The 16,748-nt window shown below is 35.3% G+C and overlaps 1 protein-coding gene and 1 long non-coding RNA gene across 2 annotated transcripts in view; one reads left to right on the plus strand and one right to left on the minus strand.

The window, feature by feature from the left end:
- Positions 1–3,694: 3,694 nt before the first annotated feature.
- LOC138306290 (uncharacterized) lies at positions 3,695–8,982 on the plus strand. The gene is made up of 7 exons (XM_069246708.1): positions 3,695–3,774; positions 4,146–4,273; positions 6,631–6,711; positions 6,979–7,068; positions 7,631–7,738; positions 8,185–8,368; positions 8,562–8,982. Exons 1-7 carry the CDS (start codon positions 3,729–3,731, stop codon positions 8,600–8,602), a joined length of 678 nt encoding a protein of 225 aa, XP_069102809.1. The 5' UTR covers positions 3,695–3,728; the 3' UTR covers positions 8,603–8,982.
- A 2,697-nt stretch (positions 8,983–11,679) lies between these two features.
- LOC138305917 (uncharacterized) overlaps positions 11,680–16,748 on the minus strand; it is a 28,364-nt gene continuing 23,295 nt past the window's right edge. Inside the window, exons 2-3 of the long non-coding RNA XR_011205732.1 lie at positions 12,399–12,496; positions 11,680–11,758 (exon numbers count right to left, since the gene is read on the minus strand). This is a non-coding gene — a long non-coding RNA (uncharacterized lncRNA). The remainder of the gene's footprint in view (positions 11,759–12,398; positions 12,497–16,748) is intronic.

Genomic DNA, 16,748 nt, shown 5'->3' on the forward strand with positions numbered 1-16,748 from the left:
AGATTGCAATTGGGATGAGGTAAAAACTGACTGATTTTCCTTTGATATCCGCCGGCGCAGCCTTTGATGTAGCTTGCGGTTGCGAGGGTTACCGTCTTACTTTCTGAAGCGGGGCCGTCATTTCATGAGCTGTCGATTATTTTTTAACGAAAATTTAAGACATATCCTCTAAATAATCCGACTTTAAAGCAAGTAATATACGTCGTGAAAATTAATAAACTTTACAATGGTGTTTCGTTTGACTCGATAAGACAAGTATTTGTTGAGAAAAACGGTTTTTATTCCCGGTTCATAGGCGTCTCGCGTGGTGTTTAGTAATGTAAAGAGACAGTCACGTATATCTCACTTATAAATCCTTGATATAAAGCTTCATTATCAAATTAATTAAAGTGCAACAACCAGTTGAAATACATATCCCTATTGACGAGCATCGTTTTAAAACTGTACGTATTTGTACGATGAGTACAATGTATATATGTAGAGAGGATGCCACCTAAGTACAGCATGCTACAAATGGACCTCTTGGGGTTGGGATAAGGTACGTATACAGGTGTTGTTAGCTGTGATACACCTGACTGAACATATTGAAGGGGGCCAATGAAGGCCTCAGGCCCCAGTCTGACCAATGTTAGGTAATTTGAATTATCATACCCGTGTGGTTGATGGAACAGTGTGAAGTCCAAGTGACCATGGCAACTGCAGTCCTAGCCTAGGGGTCTACCTTTCGAGCAGGCATATTTTCAGCGTACAATATATATATACTACATACATGTATGAATCAAGTATTTTGTTACCACGTAACTCACGTGGTTTGTAAAAGGATATTGTCAAATTATCAGCTTCTAAAATTAAAACAATTGTGCCAAATTCATAATCTAATCAACAACTATGTATTTACAGTTTAAATGGACAGAAGTTGACTTTATTTTGACTCTGTTTAATTTATCATCAGGCATGTGACCTACATTTTTGTTAACCGTCCTTTGATCAGTGTTGATGCTAGCAAGCAGCCACATGCCCAATACTAAATTTTACTTTCTTAAGCCAGTGCTTACAGGTTCCTTAATCGGTTGACACAATAGAATGCAATTTCTAATGTCGTCTTTTAACGTCTGTGGACGATTTTTCATATTTCCAATGCTTTGCAATGCACCAGGTTCCATGAAGCAAATGCACACGTATACACATTTGGCAGGGCTTAAAACTATTTCGCACACCTTGTCGTTTTGAAAACAATATTCGATGCATACAAAGTTAAACATTTTATGAAGGACTTAATCTGTTTATGCACACCTTGTCGTTTTGAAAACAATATTCGATGCATACAAAGTTAAACATTTTATGAAGGACTTAATCTGTTTATGTTTATTATATATGTCCTTGCTATAAAAACAAATGCTGATCAAAATATCTCTTGGAACACTGAAAATCTTACTTCACGTAAGGTTCATCACTTTATGTGTTCTTACAAGAATTTCATCTACGTCCTTGGTTCGAACTATCCAAAGTAAGATTTATAAGATAAAAAGTCAATGTTTAAACTATATATCACTAGCAAGAAAAAAGGTTTTACTGGGAAAATGCGGACTTGAACGATCCATTGATGAGACATAACCAGTACGTGGTTTACCGTAACAACCTGTACGCAGTTAATTTGCTACGCAGTTAATTTGCTTTTATAACTTCTACTAAAAGTTTTGATTTATAAATTAAATTGAATGATGATATGTATTGATACATTTTACTTTATATGTATCAATTCAAATAAACATTACCGTGCGAATGGTTTCTAGTAATTAAGGGCAGTTTTATGTTGCAATAAATATTACATGTATGTTTCTGATCGCAATAAATATTTCTATCTGTCAAAGTCCATATAGACTGCAGAATAAATAGATATTTTCTCATATCTCTGTAACACATCATCTAGTTTGTCTGTTGTCTGAATGTAGTGGACATATTACCTGGACACGATGTCCACCTGTAGTGGACACCGTGTTCACACGTAGTTCACTCCGTGTCTACCTGTAGTCTAAATCTTGTGCACTCCGTGTCTACCTGTAGTCTAAACCTCGTGCACTCCGTGTCTACCTGTAGTCTAAACCTCGTGCACTCCGTGTCCACTCGTAGTTCACACCGTGTGCACAATGTGTAACCTTTAGTCTACTACCAACTGTACGTCAATACTTTAATAAAGGATTTCTTAAATTGTTACATAAAATTTCATTTTACAGTCCCAAACTTTGTAATTCACAGTGTATCAAAGATACAGACTACAGGAAAATGTTATCTAATTAAAGCTTATTCGTTGCTGAACTCCTCGACAAAAAATCCGAAACTTTTATTTCTATTTGGATTTTCTTTCATAATTACACGAAGATAACTGCTATTAGAGCATAAATCATAGTATTTGAAACATCGAATTTCACGCTTTTAGTTATATAAATTCGAGCCAAAGTTATTGTACGATTAACTTCACTCAAAAGTATTCATAAAAAAATGTTGATCGGCTTTTCCTGTAACCGGAACATCAGTTATAGTATAGCTATAAGCCACGGACTATTATGACGTCACATGGTTTAGAGCTAGAAAATATGCATAATCGGGTGGTCATAATTTTGGACCTCGATATAGACGGCTTACAGATTATTCCGGTCGCGCGCGGCACGAAGAGGTTTCTACACGTGCTAATAAAGCCATTTCCAGCATAAACTGAAATTATCATTTTTGACTGCACAAATCCTTTAACATTGACAGATTTACACTGGATTTGGCAATAATTGATTGTTGGGTTCATAATGGCATGGACGGAGTCCAATGTACGTTGTGTGTAGCATGCACAGACTGCGCTGTATTTGTTGGGTCTTCTTGTATAGTGGAACTCTTGCCCTTTCATTGTGCTATATGTATAATGATATCACGGGAACATGCCGCTGAAGACACCTAAGCATCCCAACACACCTGGTCACATTAAACTGACAATGGGTCAGCCAGTCGTTCTACTGCCAGTATATGCTGAGCTCAGCAGGAACATAAATACCACTTTCATACACTTTGCCCAGATGGTAGAAAGTTCAAACCATGATTGACATTTAAAAATGTAAAAACCAACACAAACTTTCAAAATGAATATACATTAGTCTTGCATCATTTTTTTTCTATATATCATTATTCATTGTCCATATGTATTCCCATACAATATTTTCAAGATCTTTGGGGCATTTATTTTTAACAACCTTATAAGATTAAACATTTCCATGATTTAACCAATTTGCAAATATTTGATCCACATTATCCTATAATAAACAACAGTCATTCTGCAAAAGCACGGAATTTTCAATCTGTTATTTCAATCCATATTGATTGAAAATAACCTGAACATGAACTATTACCTCTATTATGATCTATCTTTAATATTTCAATATGTCATTACCCTGTCTAGAATCTGAGCTACGCCTCCTTCAGTACTTTCAGTACTTTGATTATTTGAACATTTTAACAACTTTTTCTGTAGAGGAATTTTTAATGTAAAATTACTAATAATACAATACAAAAAATCCCTTGTGAACTGTACATGGCCAATGATTGTACATAGTCAGTTGTCACTACTGAGGCAAAAGTTAATGGAATTTAAGAATATTTCATTTGTTCAGTAATAAAATCTGATTTCTTAAAATAAAAAAATATTCTCATTTACAGATCGGCTGTGGGCAGGAGGCCGATCACCCATGTTGGCTGGAATGTACATGGCTTTGTCAGCCATTGCAGCCAGAGGTTTGTAAATAATTACATGATAATATAATTATCAGGTATATACATATCTTTTTTCAGCTAAAACTAACGATGTAGACATGTTGGGTACTAGGTATGCATATTGCAATGCCTGACAGGCAGCCATCTTGGATTTTGATAATTAGAGTTTGTTATAGCTGTTTTTTAGAAAGTATAAAAAGATCTGTCTCAAATTTTCAGACTTAGACTCTCATAGGATCTTAGTAATTTGTGCATTGAAAATTGTATCCTGAGCAAAAGCTTTTGTCACAATTAATGATAAAAGAAATACATGCATGTCAGAACTCTGAGACCATTATAATGATCAACATTAGTTTAGCTAGCTCTTAAATACAAAAACTTGACTTTAACAGGGACAGAAACTGTCATCAATGGAATGTCGGTCCACCCAAGAATAATTCTTGTGTCAGATGGCCATGCCACAAACTCAGAGTATATACAAGGAACAGATCAGACAAGCACCCTACCAGTGGAAGATTCTGTGAGTTTTTAGGTCACCTGAGACGAAGTCTCATGTGATCTATTCTAATTGCCTTTTGTCTGTCGTTTGTCGTCCGTCGTATGACGATAAGCAATTTACATTTTTGACTTCTTCTCCAAAACTGCTGAACAAAATTTGTTGAAATTTTGCAAAACACCTTTCATGACCAAAGGTCAACCAAAATTGTGAATTATATGGTCCCAGCCCCCCAGGGGCCAAAAGGGGTCAAATAGGCTAAAACTTCAAAAATCTTCTTCTCAAATTTCAGAAATGATAGAATCAAATACTCTTCATAGATGGAAGGGCCTTTAGGTCCTTTACAAAAGTTGTGAACTATATGACTCTGGGGTGTCAGGTTCCCCCCGGGGAGGGTGTTAAGTTTACTACAATAGTTTATATAGGAAAAACATAGATGTGAGCATTATTTAGTCATTTGTTGTAGGAAATACTGTAAGTAAAATGTTGTCAAAATTATCAGCATGAATGACCATTGAATCCTATGAACAACTTTTCCACGGCTTACATCCAGGGGCCTGAGGGGTGGGGCCAAAATGGGTCAAATAGGCTAAAACTTCAAAAATCTTCTTAAATTCCAGAAATAGTAGAATCAAATACAGATGTACTCTTCATAGATGGAATGGTCTTTAGGTCCTTTGCATAAATTGTGAATTATATGACCCTGGGGTATCACATTTTCCCCTTAGGGAGGGAGTCAAGTTTACTATAGTTTATATAGGAAAAACACATTTATGAGCATTATTTAATTAATTTTCATAGGAAATGAGTAAAAATTTTGTTAGAATTATAAGTCTGAGATAGTATTTTAACATCATATCCATATTGGTCCTGGCTGATCCCCAAGGGGACACAGGGACAGGGCCAAAAGGTGTCAAAATGGCTGAAATGTCAAAAATCTTCTTCTGAATTTGAAATTTGATGTATAACCAGATACTCTTCATAGATTAAAAGGTCTAATGTCCCTTTACAAAAAATGTGAATTTCATGGCCCTGGTAGCTCAGATTTTTCTCTGGGTAGGGGGTCAAATCTATTATAGTTTTTATTGGAAAAACACATTTATGAGCATTATTTGCTCTATTTGCATAGGAAATGAATCAAATTTATTTAGAATTACTAGTCTGAGATAGCATTATAAAATCATATTCATGTTGGTGCTGGCCGACCCCCAGGGACCATTAGGGTGGGGCCAAACACGGTAAAAATGACTAAAATTTCAAAAAATCTTCTTTCTAAATTCAGAGATTTGATGGAACCCAATACTCTTCATAGATTAAAGTAAAATTTATAAAATCACTGACTGATTTCAACGGCCTGATAGGCCAATAAATATAGTATTTATATGTCTTTGTTTTATTCTGTATCCGAACTCAGGTGACAGCTAAGGCCCATGGGCCTCTTGTTGTCTTTTCATTAAAGATGCTCCACCGCTGACAAATGGTATTTTTTCACTATAAAAAACAGGAGCAGACAATTTAGTATTTTCTCCAGTTACAAAAGTTACTTACTTTACACCATTACCACCATTGAAAAGTTTGAGCTTCTAAGTTTCCATCAAGTTAAAAATAATTAATTGCATCCCGAAAAAATTCTGTGACACTATATCCTATATGGAATGAAGTATTGATTGCGCATGCACCAAAGGCGAAATGAATTATTTTATATTATTTTTTGTGTTAATTAGGCATATATATACAAGATTAAACACCAATTATTGTTCAATGATTAACATCATTTATGCTCTGTCTTTAAAAAGAGATGCAATATTGCTGTAACTGATTTCAGTATGAATTGTTAAAAAAAGATATATGATTACAAGTAACCTCTTATTCATCTACTGTTTTGTACTAACATTCAGTAAGAAACTATAAATTTCTTCCACACTAGCTTATCACTGAAAATGTATACTTGGGTTAAACATTCACCTAAATGAGACAAAAATTTAAGCATCAAAACTAGGCCATTCTTGCTCTATATTAAAGAATGACAACTTGAAATTAAAGCCGATTCTCCTCTGGGATGATGAAAGGCAAAGAATTAATTAAACCTGTATTTCATGATTTTAAAATCAACAGTGGCCCAGGTGTCGGTGAGCTTGTATATGCCATGTCACAGCGTCTGTCGTCGAACCTTCAATATTGCCTGAAAATTGCTACTAGTCATTAAGTACGGAATAGATTTTAACCAAATTTGGTCAGAAACGTTTTTGGAGGAAAGGGATTATATATTATGTATTTTGCATATAAATGGTCGCTCTGGATGGGCGAGCCAGATAGGGAAAAAATATCACAAAAAGTTGGCTAACTGTTAACATGATTGAATGATCTTCTTATTTGTACAGGAGTCAATATTGAATCTGGCCATTAGACTCGGGGCTGACCAGCACCCAATCAGCTGTGTACCTGTAGGAAATGCAAATGAGGTAAAACGAAATTTCATTGTAAGATTGATTATTTGAAACAGAAATTGACTTGAATAATTTATTGCTTACAAAATTTTGTAATTGTTCATGTATTTTATAATTTGATTTTATAATTTTTTTGTGCTAGAAGCATGTTCCTCTGTCATTATGTTACGCCACATGGAGTTAGAATTAAAATGATTGACTAACACATCTTTGTTCTGATTGGCTATGGCCGACAATGTCTTAGTTCTGATTGGTTACTCTAAGAATATTTTTATATTTCAGGACTTCCTATTGGAGATTGCTTCTAAATCAGGAGGTCACCTTGTACCCCAGCAAGACGTCCATAGAATTGGCCGATACTTCAAAAACCTGGTATATATAATGAAAGAATATACTGATACTTGAAAAAAAAACCAATATTCACTATATATATAAAAAATTGGCTGATACCCAGTATTCAAAACTGCTGAAATTTTATATTCATTGTGATTTTTACTTGAAATTACAAAAATTTTGATTTAAATATTTAAACACATAAATAACCGGCTCTATATGGTACTAAAAATGATTACTAATAATGCAGAGTTAAGATGTGTTCCTTCATTTTCAAATTAATAAAACTATAAAAAGGTTATTTATTTTAAGAAGATTTTCCGTAATGCAATCATAAACTTTTTGTTGTAAAATATTAAGACATAATTATCTCCCCTTGGGGGTAGGTATTGATTGTGATATAATGTGCTTAGGAACATTAGGTCATAATTTTCTCCCACAGGGGAGGTAACTCTGTATTATGCAAAAACAGAATACCCAGAGTTTATATGGCACTATATAAAGGCTACCAAACTGTAGCCCAACAGTTGATCATGAATACCAAAGGATACAATGAAACACTTTGCTAATGATATTCACTTAAATCTAAATGTACTTTCAGACTGAGGTGACCTCTATGAAACGTAAACACGACCTTACCACCAAAGATCCTCAAGTGTTTGCCAACTTAGCCCGTTCAATGCTGAAGGATGTGAAGGACTCAGACATTGTAAGTCACCGCTCTATCATTGTTTGTAACAACTTGATGTTGTTAAGTACTTGTTATTGGTTTTCTTTGAGTTACCATTCACAACTTTCCTTGGTCTTCTAAACATGATATATCTTTAAATAACCCTGGCTGCTAATAAGATGTTAAAATTAACCTATATGCCATCATCAAATTTTTAATTCATGTGTTATAGTTATGTTTGCATTGCCAATATGCATCCTCTTCTCACATGAGTCAAATAATAAAAATCCTGAAGAATCCTAAAGTGAACTCCCATTAGATACCTTAATCAATCAATGCATGTTATGTTAGATGTTGTGTTCACCTCCCTTACCCGAATCAACGGCTGTTGTATTTATCTCCCTTTCTGCAATCTACAGTTATTTCTGTTGTCTTAATTGCTCACTCGCCCCAGTAAATGGCTGTTTCTTTTACCTCCCTAACAGGAAGACATGATGCTTATCCTCCTGGAGACAGACAACCTTAGCAGCTGTAAAACAAAAGAGGATGAGATCCTTGATCCCCAGCTGCCCCTGATGGGAGCGAGGGTCCGAAGGGGCAAGGACTGGGCATGGGGAGAACAGGACCTACGGGGACCAGGAACTGTCACCAGCCACTGTAACCAAATAGGTGGGTAGTTTGTTAAAGTCTTACTCTACCAGTATTTAATAATTTCTTAGGGGATGCGATGGTTAAAGATATCACACAAATTTCATGTATGGAGAATTCTTTTGCAATTGGGATTTTCAACGGAACTTTTTTAAATTGACGTGATACCATAATTGTAAAAAATATGATAAAAATGCTTTTTCATTCTTTTTAGCTCACCTGGCCCGTCCGTCCGTCCGTCAACATTTCCTTTAAATCGCTACTAGTCATAGAGTTCTGCATGGATTGTAACCAAATTTGGCCACAAACATCCTTGGGGGAGGGGAAACAGAACTTGTATAAATTTTGGCTCTGGTCCCCCAGGGGCAGGAGGGGCGGGGCCAAATAGGGGTAATAGAGGTAAATCCTTTAAATCGCTACTTGTCCTAGAGTTCTGCATGGATTGTAACCAAATTTGACCACCAACATCCTTGGGGGAGGGGGAACAGAACTTGTATAAATTTTGGCTCTGGTCCCCCAGGGGCAGGAGGGGCGGGGCCCAATAGGGGTAATAGAGGTAAATCCTTTAAATCGCTACTTGTCCTAGAGTTCTGCATGGATTGTAACCAAAATTAGCCACAAACATCCTTGGGGGAAGGGGAACAGAACTTATATAAATTTTGACTCTGGTTCCCCTGGGGGCAGGAGGGGCGGGGCTCAATATGGGAAATAGAGGTAAATCGTTTTAAATCGCTACTAGTCATAGAGTTCTGAATGTAATGTAACCAAATTTGGCCACAAACATCCTTGGGGGAAGGGGAACAGAACTTGTGTAAATTTTGACTCTGGTCCCCAGGGGCAGGAGGGGCGGGGCCCAATAGGGGAAATAGAGGTACATCCTTTAAATCGCTACTAGTCATAGAGTTCTGAATGGAATGTAACCAAATTTGGCCACAAACATCCTTGGGAGAAGGGGAACAGAACTTGTGTAAATTTTGGCTCTGGTCCCCCAGGGGCAGGAGGGGCGGGGCCCAATAGGGGTAATAGAGGTAAATCCTTTAAATCGCTACTTGTCCTAGAGTTCTGCATGGATTGTAACCAAAATTAGCCACAAACATCCTTGGGGGAAGGGGAACAGAACTTGTATAAATTTTGACTCTGGTTCCCCTGGGGGCAGGAGGGGCGGGGCTCAATATGGGAAATAGAGGTAAATCGTTTAAATCGCTACTAGTCATAGAGTTCTGAATGTAATGTAACCAAATTTGGCCATAAACATCCTTGGAAGAAGGGGAACAGAACTTGTATAAATTTTGGCTCTGACCCCCTGGGGGTGGGAGGGGTGGGGCCCAATAGGGGATTTAGAGGTTAATATTAAAACCCTTCAGAAAAGAAACAATGAACCTGTATTCAGAACATTACTTTGCATTACAAACCAGGTGAGCGATACAGGCCCTCTGGGCCTCTTGTTCTCTTACCCTGTGCACCACTTTGTGTCTCTAATACATGTGTCACCTATACAAGTGAGGATGATGTAACCTCAATGAATCGTTGTCTTTGGCGTCTTTGTATATAATATTTAAGGATTAAAGTCTCTTTCTGGTGGTTCTATCGAAGGATAAAGTTGAGTAGGGTATCGATATTTGTTCGCGGTCCATGAAACAAATATCGATACCCTACTCAACTTTATCCTTCGATAGAACCACCAGAAAGAGACTTTAATCCTTATATTACAGTCTTAACTATTGTTTTCGTAGCTCAAAATGTACCCTTAATAGTGTTCATGGCATTTATAAGACTACAATTGAATTATATCGTTAGGTTCCGACAGGCATTTGGAACAGCCACTCGAAGTGGCGGAAATTCCCGCCAATTTATCAATGAACATACAAATTAAATGAGTTCTGTCTGATGAAGCATATATCTGGGGTTTTCCCGGCATGAAACTATAAATCGTTTTATTTATCTGTTGTTTAAAACACCATGGTGCAAAGCACTTAGGTTTTAATCTTTTACTTCGTATGATTACACACGCTTACACAATTCATAACGTGGCATGATATTTAACATAGTTGTGACGCGGCGTCCGATTCAAACCGCCTGTGTAAAGGAGATGTGACGAACAGAGAGTTTCTTCAATTTTGTGATCACTTGAGTTCTACTTATCAGTTCACGTTTGCAATTACTTGAATACACGGATGTTTACATAGTTCCATGTCATTATTTCCGGATTTTGGAGATTTTTAAATGTATCGGACGTCGTTTCGAGGAACATGTACAAACACAGGTAGGCCCACTATCAGTACTGTAAACGTTTACCGCTCTCAAAATGTTAGCTTATATTTATATTGTTGTTTCAAACACTTCAATAAATATTAGAGATATATATTACAAGTATTATAAAGCTACAATTGTAGGATTCCGTTTCATTGATATTTCGAAACATTGTGTATGTAAGGCCTAATCTCGGCGATTCACAGTAGATATAACGTACAGGACTTGTCTGTCCCCCGAGGCGAACAAAAATGTTTTGGTTAATCTTATGCAACTCAAAGACTGATGTTGTCCTGACATATCTTATCCATTTGCGTACAACCAAAGATGTTAAAAATACAAATAGGATGTAGATCTACATGTTGTAGCGAACAACACAGACTCACCGACACACAACATGTAAACATTGCGACGTCATCGGAATGTGCAAAACTGTACATTGTACAACATTGTTTATTTATCATACGCACGGAAGTTGGCTCAAAGAGGTACGGTAGTAACATAAACAATGTAACTTTTCTACATTTGTATTTACACACGTACATGTATATGTGTTCAAACCTATTTTGATACATGTACATGTTCATCGAACGTACGTTCGGTACTGAAAACACCAAAAGTTTCTTATTTGGACCATCATAAATTCATCCGCGCGGCTCTAAATTGCGCGTGACATACTCAGTCTATCGAGAAATAAAGTTGAGTAGCCTTTGGTTGAAATCAACGGGGTTTATACTATCAATTCACCACTGACTGTAAATATTTTTAAATATGATAAGAAAACCTTTAAGTAATTTTTATTTTCATAAATTATTCTAATGTAAAATTTATGGATTTAATACACTTTTCTAATTTTCATAGCGGCTATGGATAGCAGCAGCTACATTGGATCTACATATCTCCATATATATCTCCTAACGCGCTCCATGCAATATGTAGATAGCTTCTGCTATTCATAGCCGCTATGAAAATTTGAAAAAACACATTAAATCCCTATATATTGCAGACAGGTATTCCACTTGTAAATACATATACGCAAATAAGGTAGTAGTCCAAATTTTAGAATTAGAAAGATACAAAATCCAACTTACTTTGTACTGTTCCATCGTTTGTCTATTTCACAAAGACGAACAGCAAAACTTCGGATCATTTGTTTGAGACCTGTAACAAATAAATACATCAGATATGAAATTTCACATGAGTGTGTTATTCTTTAAACGTTACGAATGGCACGATCTTTAGCGCGTCTTGTGTTTTGTATAACTTTAAAAACACAGTAAGTACGAGTTTTAAATAAATTCAGTATCCAATAACCTCGAGTTGTTTGACTTGTTTCTACAAATAAATCATATTCAAGAAAACAAGATAAGTATTATTTGTCGATATGCGCAAAAAGGGGTAGTGATTTTCATATTAGTAAAATAGTTACTCATTGATATTCCAAAATCTGAATTACATAAAACATATATTAATACCAAACCAGTTAAATTATGAATGACTATCCAATGCATTCCTATATAATGAGCGTCTTTTTGAAACGAACAATCAATTACTCGTTATTGAACTAAATGCATGCATGTTTACGTCAAGTAGGCATATGTCTTCTTATAGAATGTGCTCACCTGCATTAAATGTGTTTACCAGTATTAACAATGTTTTTTTTTCATCGCGACGATATTCCAAATCATACACACATCTTACCGGTGCAAACAATGCAATTCAATACAGCAACCAAACCGATATGTTAAAATGATAAACGTCTTTTTTCTTACTATTCGTATCAACTATAATTGATTCCTACCTCATTCTTAGATATCTAGAGTGTGCACGCCTGCGCAGAAGCTCCATGATCTCCTACGCATGTCACTCTCAGTATACAACAGCAACTCCTCTATTTACCTGAAAAATAAAAACAATGTCATGTATTGAATACCACAAACGTCATGTAATAAGTTGGTCGGTTGTGGCTTATATTATTTCTTTCAATCAAAACAGTATATTGAGTGATCTTATATATGAATTATAGTATTTAGAGGCAAACGCCAAATTATTACACAAACGAGTGTTACTTTCCAATTCATTTTATTTGTTTTAGTTTTGATGATGGTATGCCATATAGGACACTAATGATACATTATCAATCAGAGTGACCATCTCATCATATTAACAAATAAATCATCAATGACATTTGTAGCAATAATTTCACATTCATCCACCTGTCATTACCTTTACAAACGATACATGTGTCTATCCTAGTGACATGTACATATCATATCTTTATATCTTCTTCCTAACGTTATTAATATGATTTTTGTCAAATTGACCTCTTTTGGCCCCACCCCTACTCAGGTCGCCGGAGGACTTCTTGGGGGCATATCAAGATTTGTATAATGTTGGGTCTCCACCCTATATGAATGATATACGTGCTGTTCCATGCTCAGAATGGGAATAGACGTGATTTGTTAAGAAATCGCCACATTGATCCCCTTGTTAAGCATGATCATTTGTAGAAGGTGATATACGTACGGACGGGCGGATATCTGACGCCATAGCATGGCAAAAATTAATCTTGGTCATTGCATGACACCGTGCAATTTAGCCAAATTAGTATACTGAACAATATGGATTGTATAGTAAATCGGGTAAATTAATTATGTGATACAATTAATTACAATGAATATATATTACATTGTGTACTGTTCATATATGTACAACCATGCTGTATGTATTGTGCATCCCCCCCTTGTATGGAAACGGCAACTTTGTATTTGTATTAACCTTTTATATAATAAATCCGCTTACTATTATATTGATAGTTATGCATTGCTGCATACTGTTAATTTCGCTAGCATGTAAGTATACCATTCGTGGAAAGGATTCAACAGATTAACAGCAATGCAATGAAGTGGAGTTTCGTATTACTCATAAGTATGTCCACTTCAGAATGAAAGCCCCAGCGCTGTACCGGATACTTGTACAATATAAACTTAAGTTAAATGAGAGCCTGATTAGTATAAACAATGGCTCAGTACTTCAGCAGACACTCAAGTAACAGATTATATTACCAGTACATCGTATTATGTCCTGGTAATATGATACCAGGACATATTTCATTAACACTTGGGTGCAAGTATGATATCACGTGGTATAGGTTTAGCATGCCCATACACAAACACAAACACATGTTTAACATTAAACAAGATACACTGAGGGATGAATAATAAGATTTATTCAAAATCTGTTCCCTTTCCCCTAGAAATGTTTTGGCCAAATTTGGTCAAAATTTATTGATAGGTTTACGTGTAGTAGTTATGTAAAAGAGTTACCTATGCTAAAGCATATTGGGCCCCAAATTACCCCCCTGCCCCGAGACGATCAGAGTCTGTATATATATCTTATCAAATTTGATAACAATACATAAACGTATGACCCTTATTGGGCCTCGTCCCCATATGTACCAGTCTATGAAAACTCTGTTCCCCTTCCCTCATTAATGTTGCTTGTCATTTGGTTACTATCCATGTAGTACTACATGATTAGTAACGATTGGAATGATTTACCTGCACCAGGGGTTCTAGACCAAATTTAAAGCTTCGGGCCACAAAAGCTAATAAGAACCCAACATACACAGGCAATATTTCTTCACGTGAATTTCATGTGAAATCACGTGCACAATTTTTCACGTGAACAATTTCAGGTGAACCGGGGCAAAAAAGGGAATTTCACGTGAAAATCTTCACGTGAAATTCATGAAAAATTCACGTGAAAAATTTCATTTGAATTTCACGTGAAAGGACCTTCACTTGAAATTCACGCGAACTTCACGTGCAATTCACGTGAAAAATTCACTTGAAATTCACGTGAAGAAATATTGCTTGTGTTATTTACTCGAACGTAAAACAAAACTTTAAAACGCATACTGTTTCGTATCGTTAATATGTTAAAACGACCATTTCATCATCATGACCGGATATCGTAAAGATATCGTTAATCTATGTATACCCATAATGATTTATGATTAAAAATTATACACAATAATTACCCAACCGTGTCGAAAACAAATCGATCTTTCTACTCAATATTTCATATTTGTTTTAATCATTACCATCCTTCCGTACCGAAATTAATTTAATTTTTGCGCCATTATTTTACAGACACAGTGGCATCGTGCATTTGTTTAATTTAATCCGAATTTCAAAAACAGAATCATTACAACATCTGAATATAAAGTATGCACTGCAAATCCATATTCTGCTATTCCGTATTTGCATAAAACAGAGTTATTTGCCCTTGCGGGTAGGTATGGATTGTGACGTCATGTGTTTACGAGCATAGCATAATACTTTTCAGAGGAAACAACATGAGGTGGCAGTGTACAGTAGATTTGAAAAACTTGGCAAAATAAAATGCAGGCTTTAATTATGTACACACAACTTTTTAACCTGAAATATCCGTCATTCTGTTGCAATGTCATGCTTTGAATATGAGCTCAAGATTTTGAAAGAATTATTGAATCGATAAGAAATGAAATTACTAGTATGAGACTAATTAGCAAATGCAATGTATTATTTAATGGATAATCCAGTAATTATGTTCCTGTTACTTATATCCATTAAAGTCCCAATATCCGTATCTATCTGATTTTTTGATGATGAAGAGTGCTAAAATGTCCTGTTGTAAATTATGCAGAGACAGGACTTATTCGAAATCAAGATGAGCGATAATGATTCGGGAACTTTTGATAAAAAAATAAATATTGAACATCGCTAAGTGGGTTCCATTTTTTCAAACAAGCCGAAGTTAGCCGACATTGTAACATCGTTGCCGGGAACACCATGTGACTTCCGTAACTACGTAACGTCATTCCAAACTCTTCCTAGATCAATCGTAACTCAATGCCGACCAGTTTAAAATGAATGCATGTTTACAAGTATCGATTTTCAACGACTGTTGTACCAAAGTTAGTAAGAAATCATTATGAATATTCTTTGATATAACTTAATTTCAAATACATCTACAAATACTAACAATATCGGGGTCGAATCTAACTTGACTGTTTGCTGCTAATTACGTATAGTGTGACTTTAACTTTATATGAGCCATAACTGGACAAAAAGAAATTAAACGTCATTTTGTTATTAAGTAACATATTAAACACTTTACGATGATATACATTATGTTGTGAAAATTGTTCAAAGACAAACATGTATGATGACTTATGAGTAGTAGTCATAGTACAGAGTTTATGCAGTGTTAATGTAAAGATGAAGACATGCTAAGACCTTAAATAAAATTGTAGACCATTGTTATGGTCTGACCATTATGTACTCATTGCACTGCATTATAAACGTACAATGTAAACAAAATGAATTTTGAGCTTGTATATGTCAAATTAAAATCAATGGATTGTATATATTGAAAATGTTTCTAAAGATTTTGAGCAATGACAAGTAAATGTTAAAAATTGCCCACAACCCAATTATACTTGCATATTGAAAGTATTACATGTACTAGTTGTACCTCTAAAATACCAATACTTTTTGTGATTTTAAAAAGGCCTAAGGGGCCTGAAATATTCGTGCACAATCTTGCCAAAATATGTCATCCTTTGTGAAATATTCTGCATTTTATATTCATAAATCATTTGAGCAGATCATATATTTTATTCCGAGTCATTTCTGTTACAAAAAAAATAACACAAAAACGCATCATTATTCTTTGCCATCTCCTTTCACCCTTTTAAAGGATGTATCCACAATTGTTACATGCCTTAATATAATCTCAAGACATTTTCTATTTGTGTGTAAATTAGTTTCAAAGGACCTCTTTCACGAACAATGGAAATTTGTCCGCGAACTATTAAAACTAAATATGACATGTATTAATGCAAACCCTTGGAATACGTTTAAAACATTCAGAAGGTCACAGGGGCATGTGCTATGATCAAATGAAAGTCGCCCAATAGAAGTAAGGTCTATTTTTAGCTATCATTACACCGCGTTCGCACAATTATTATCATTAAATATAAAGTATATAATTATTGTGGAATATTCAAAATATTGAGTCAAAATTACAGTATTTCAAAATTTTAGTGCGTTATCATTCATTTTTTAAAGTCAGATGGGTATCCCTGAATTGCAATTGCATTTTC

The sequence above is a fragment of the Argopecten irradians genome, chromosome 13, assembly GCF_041381155.1.
Source record: "Argopecten irradians isolate NY chromosome 13, Ai_NY, whole genome shotgun sequence".
Classification (NCBI taxonomy): Eukaryota; Metazoa; Mollusca; class Bivalvia; order Pectinida; family Pectinidae; genus Argopecten; species Argopecten irradians.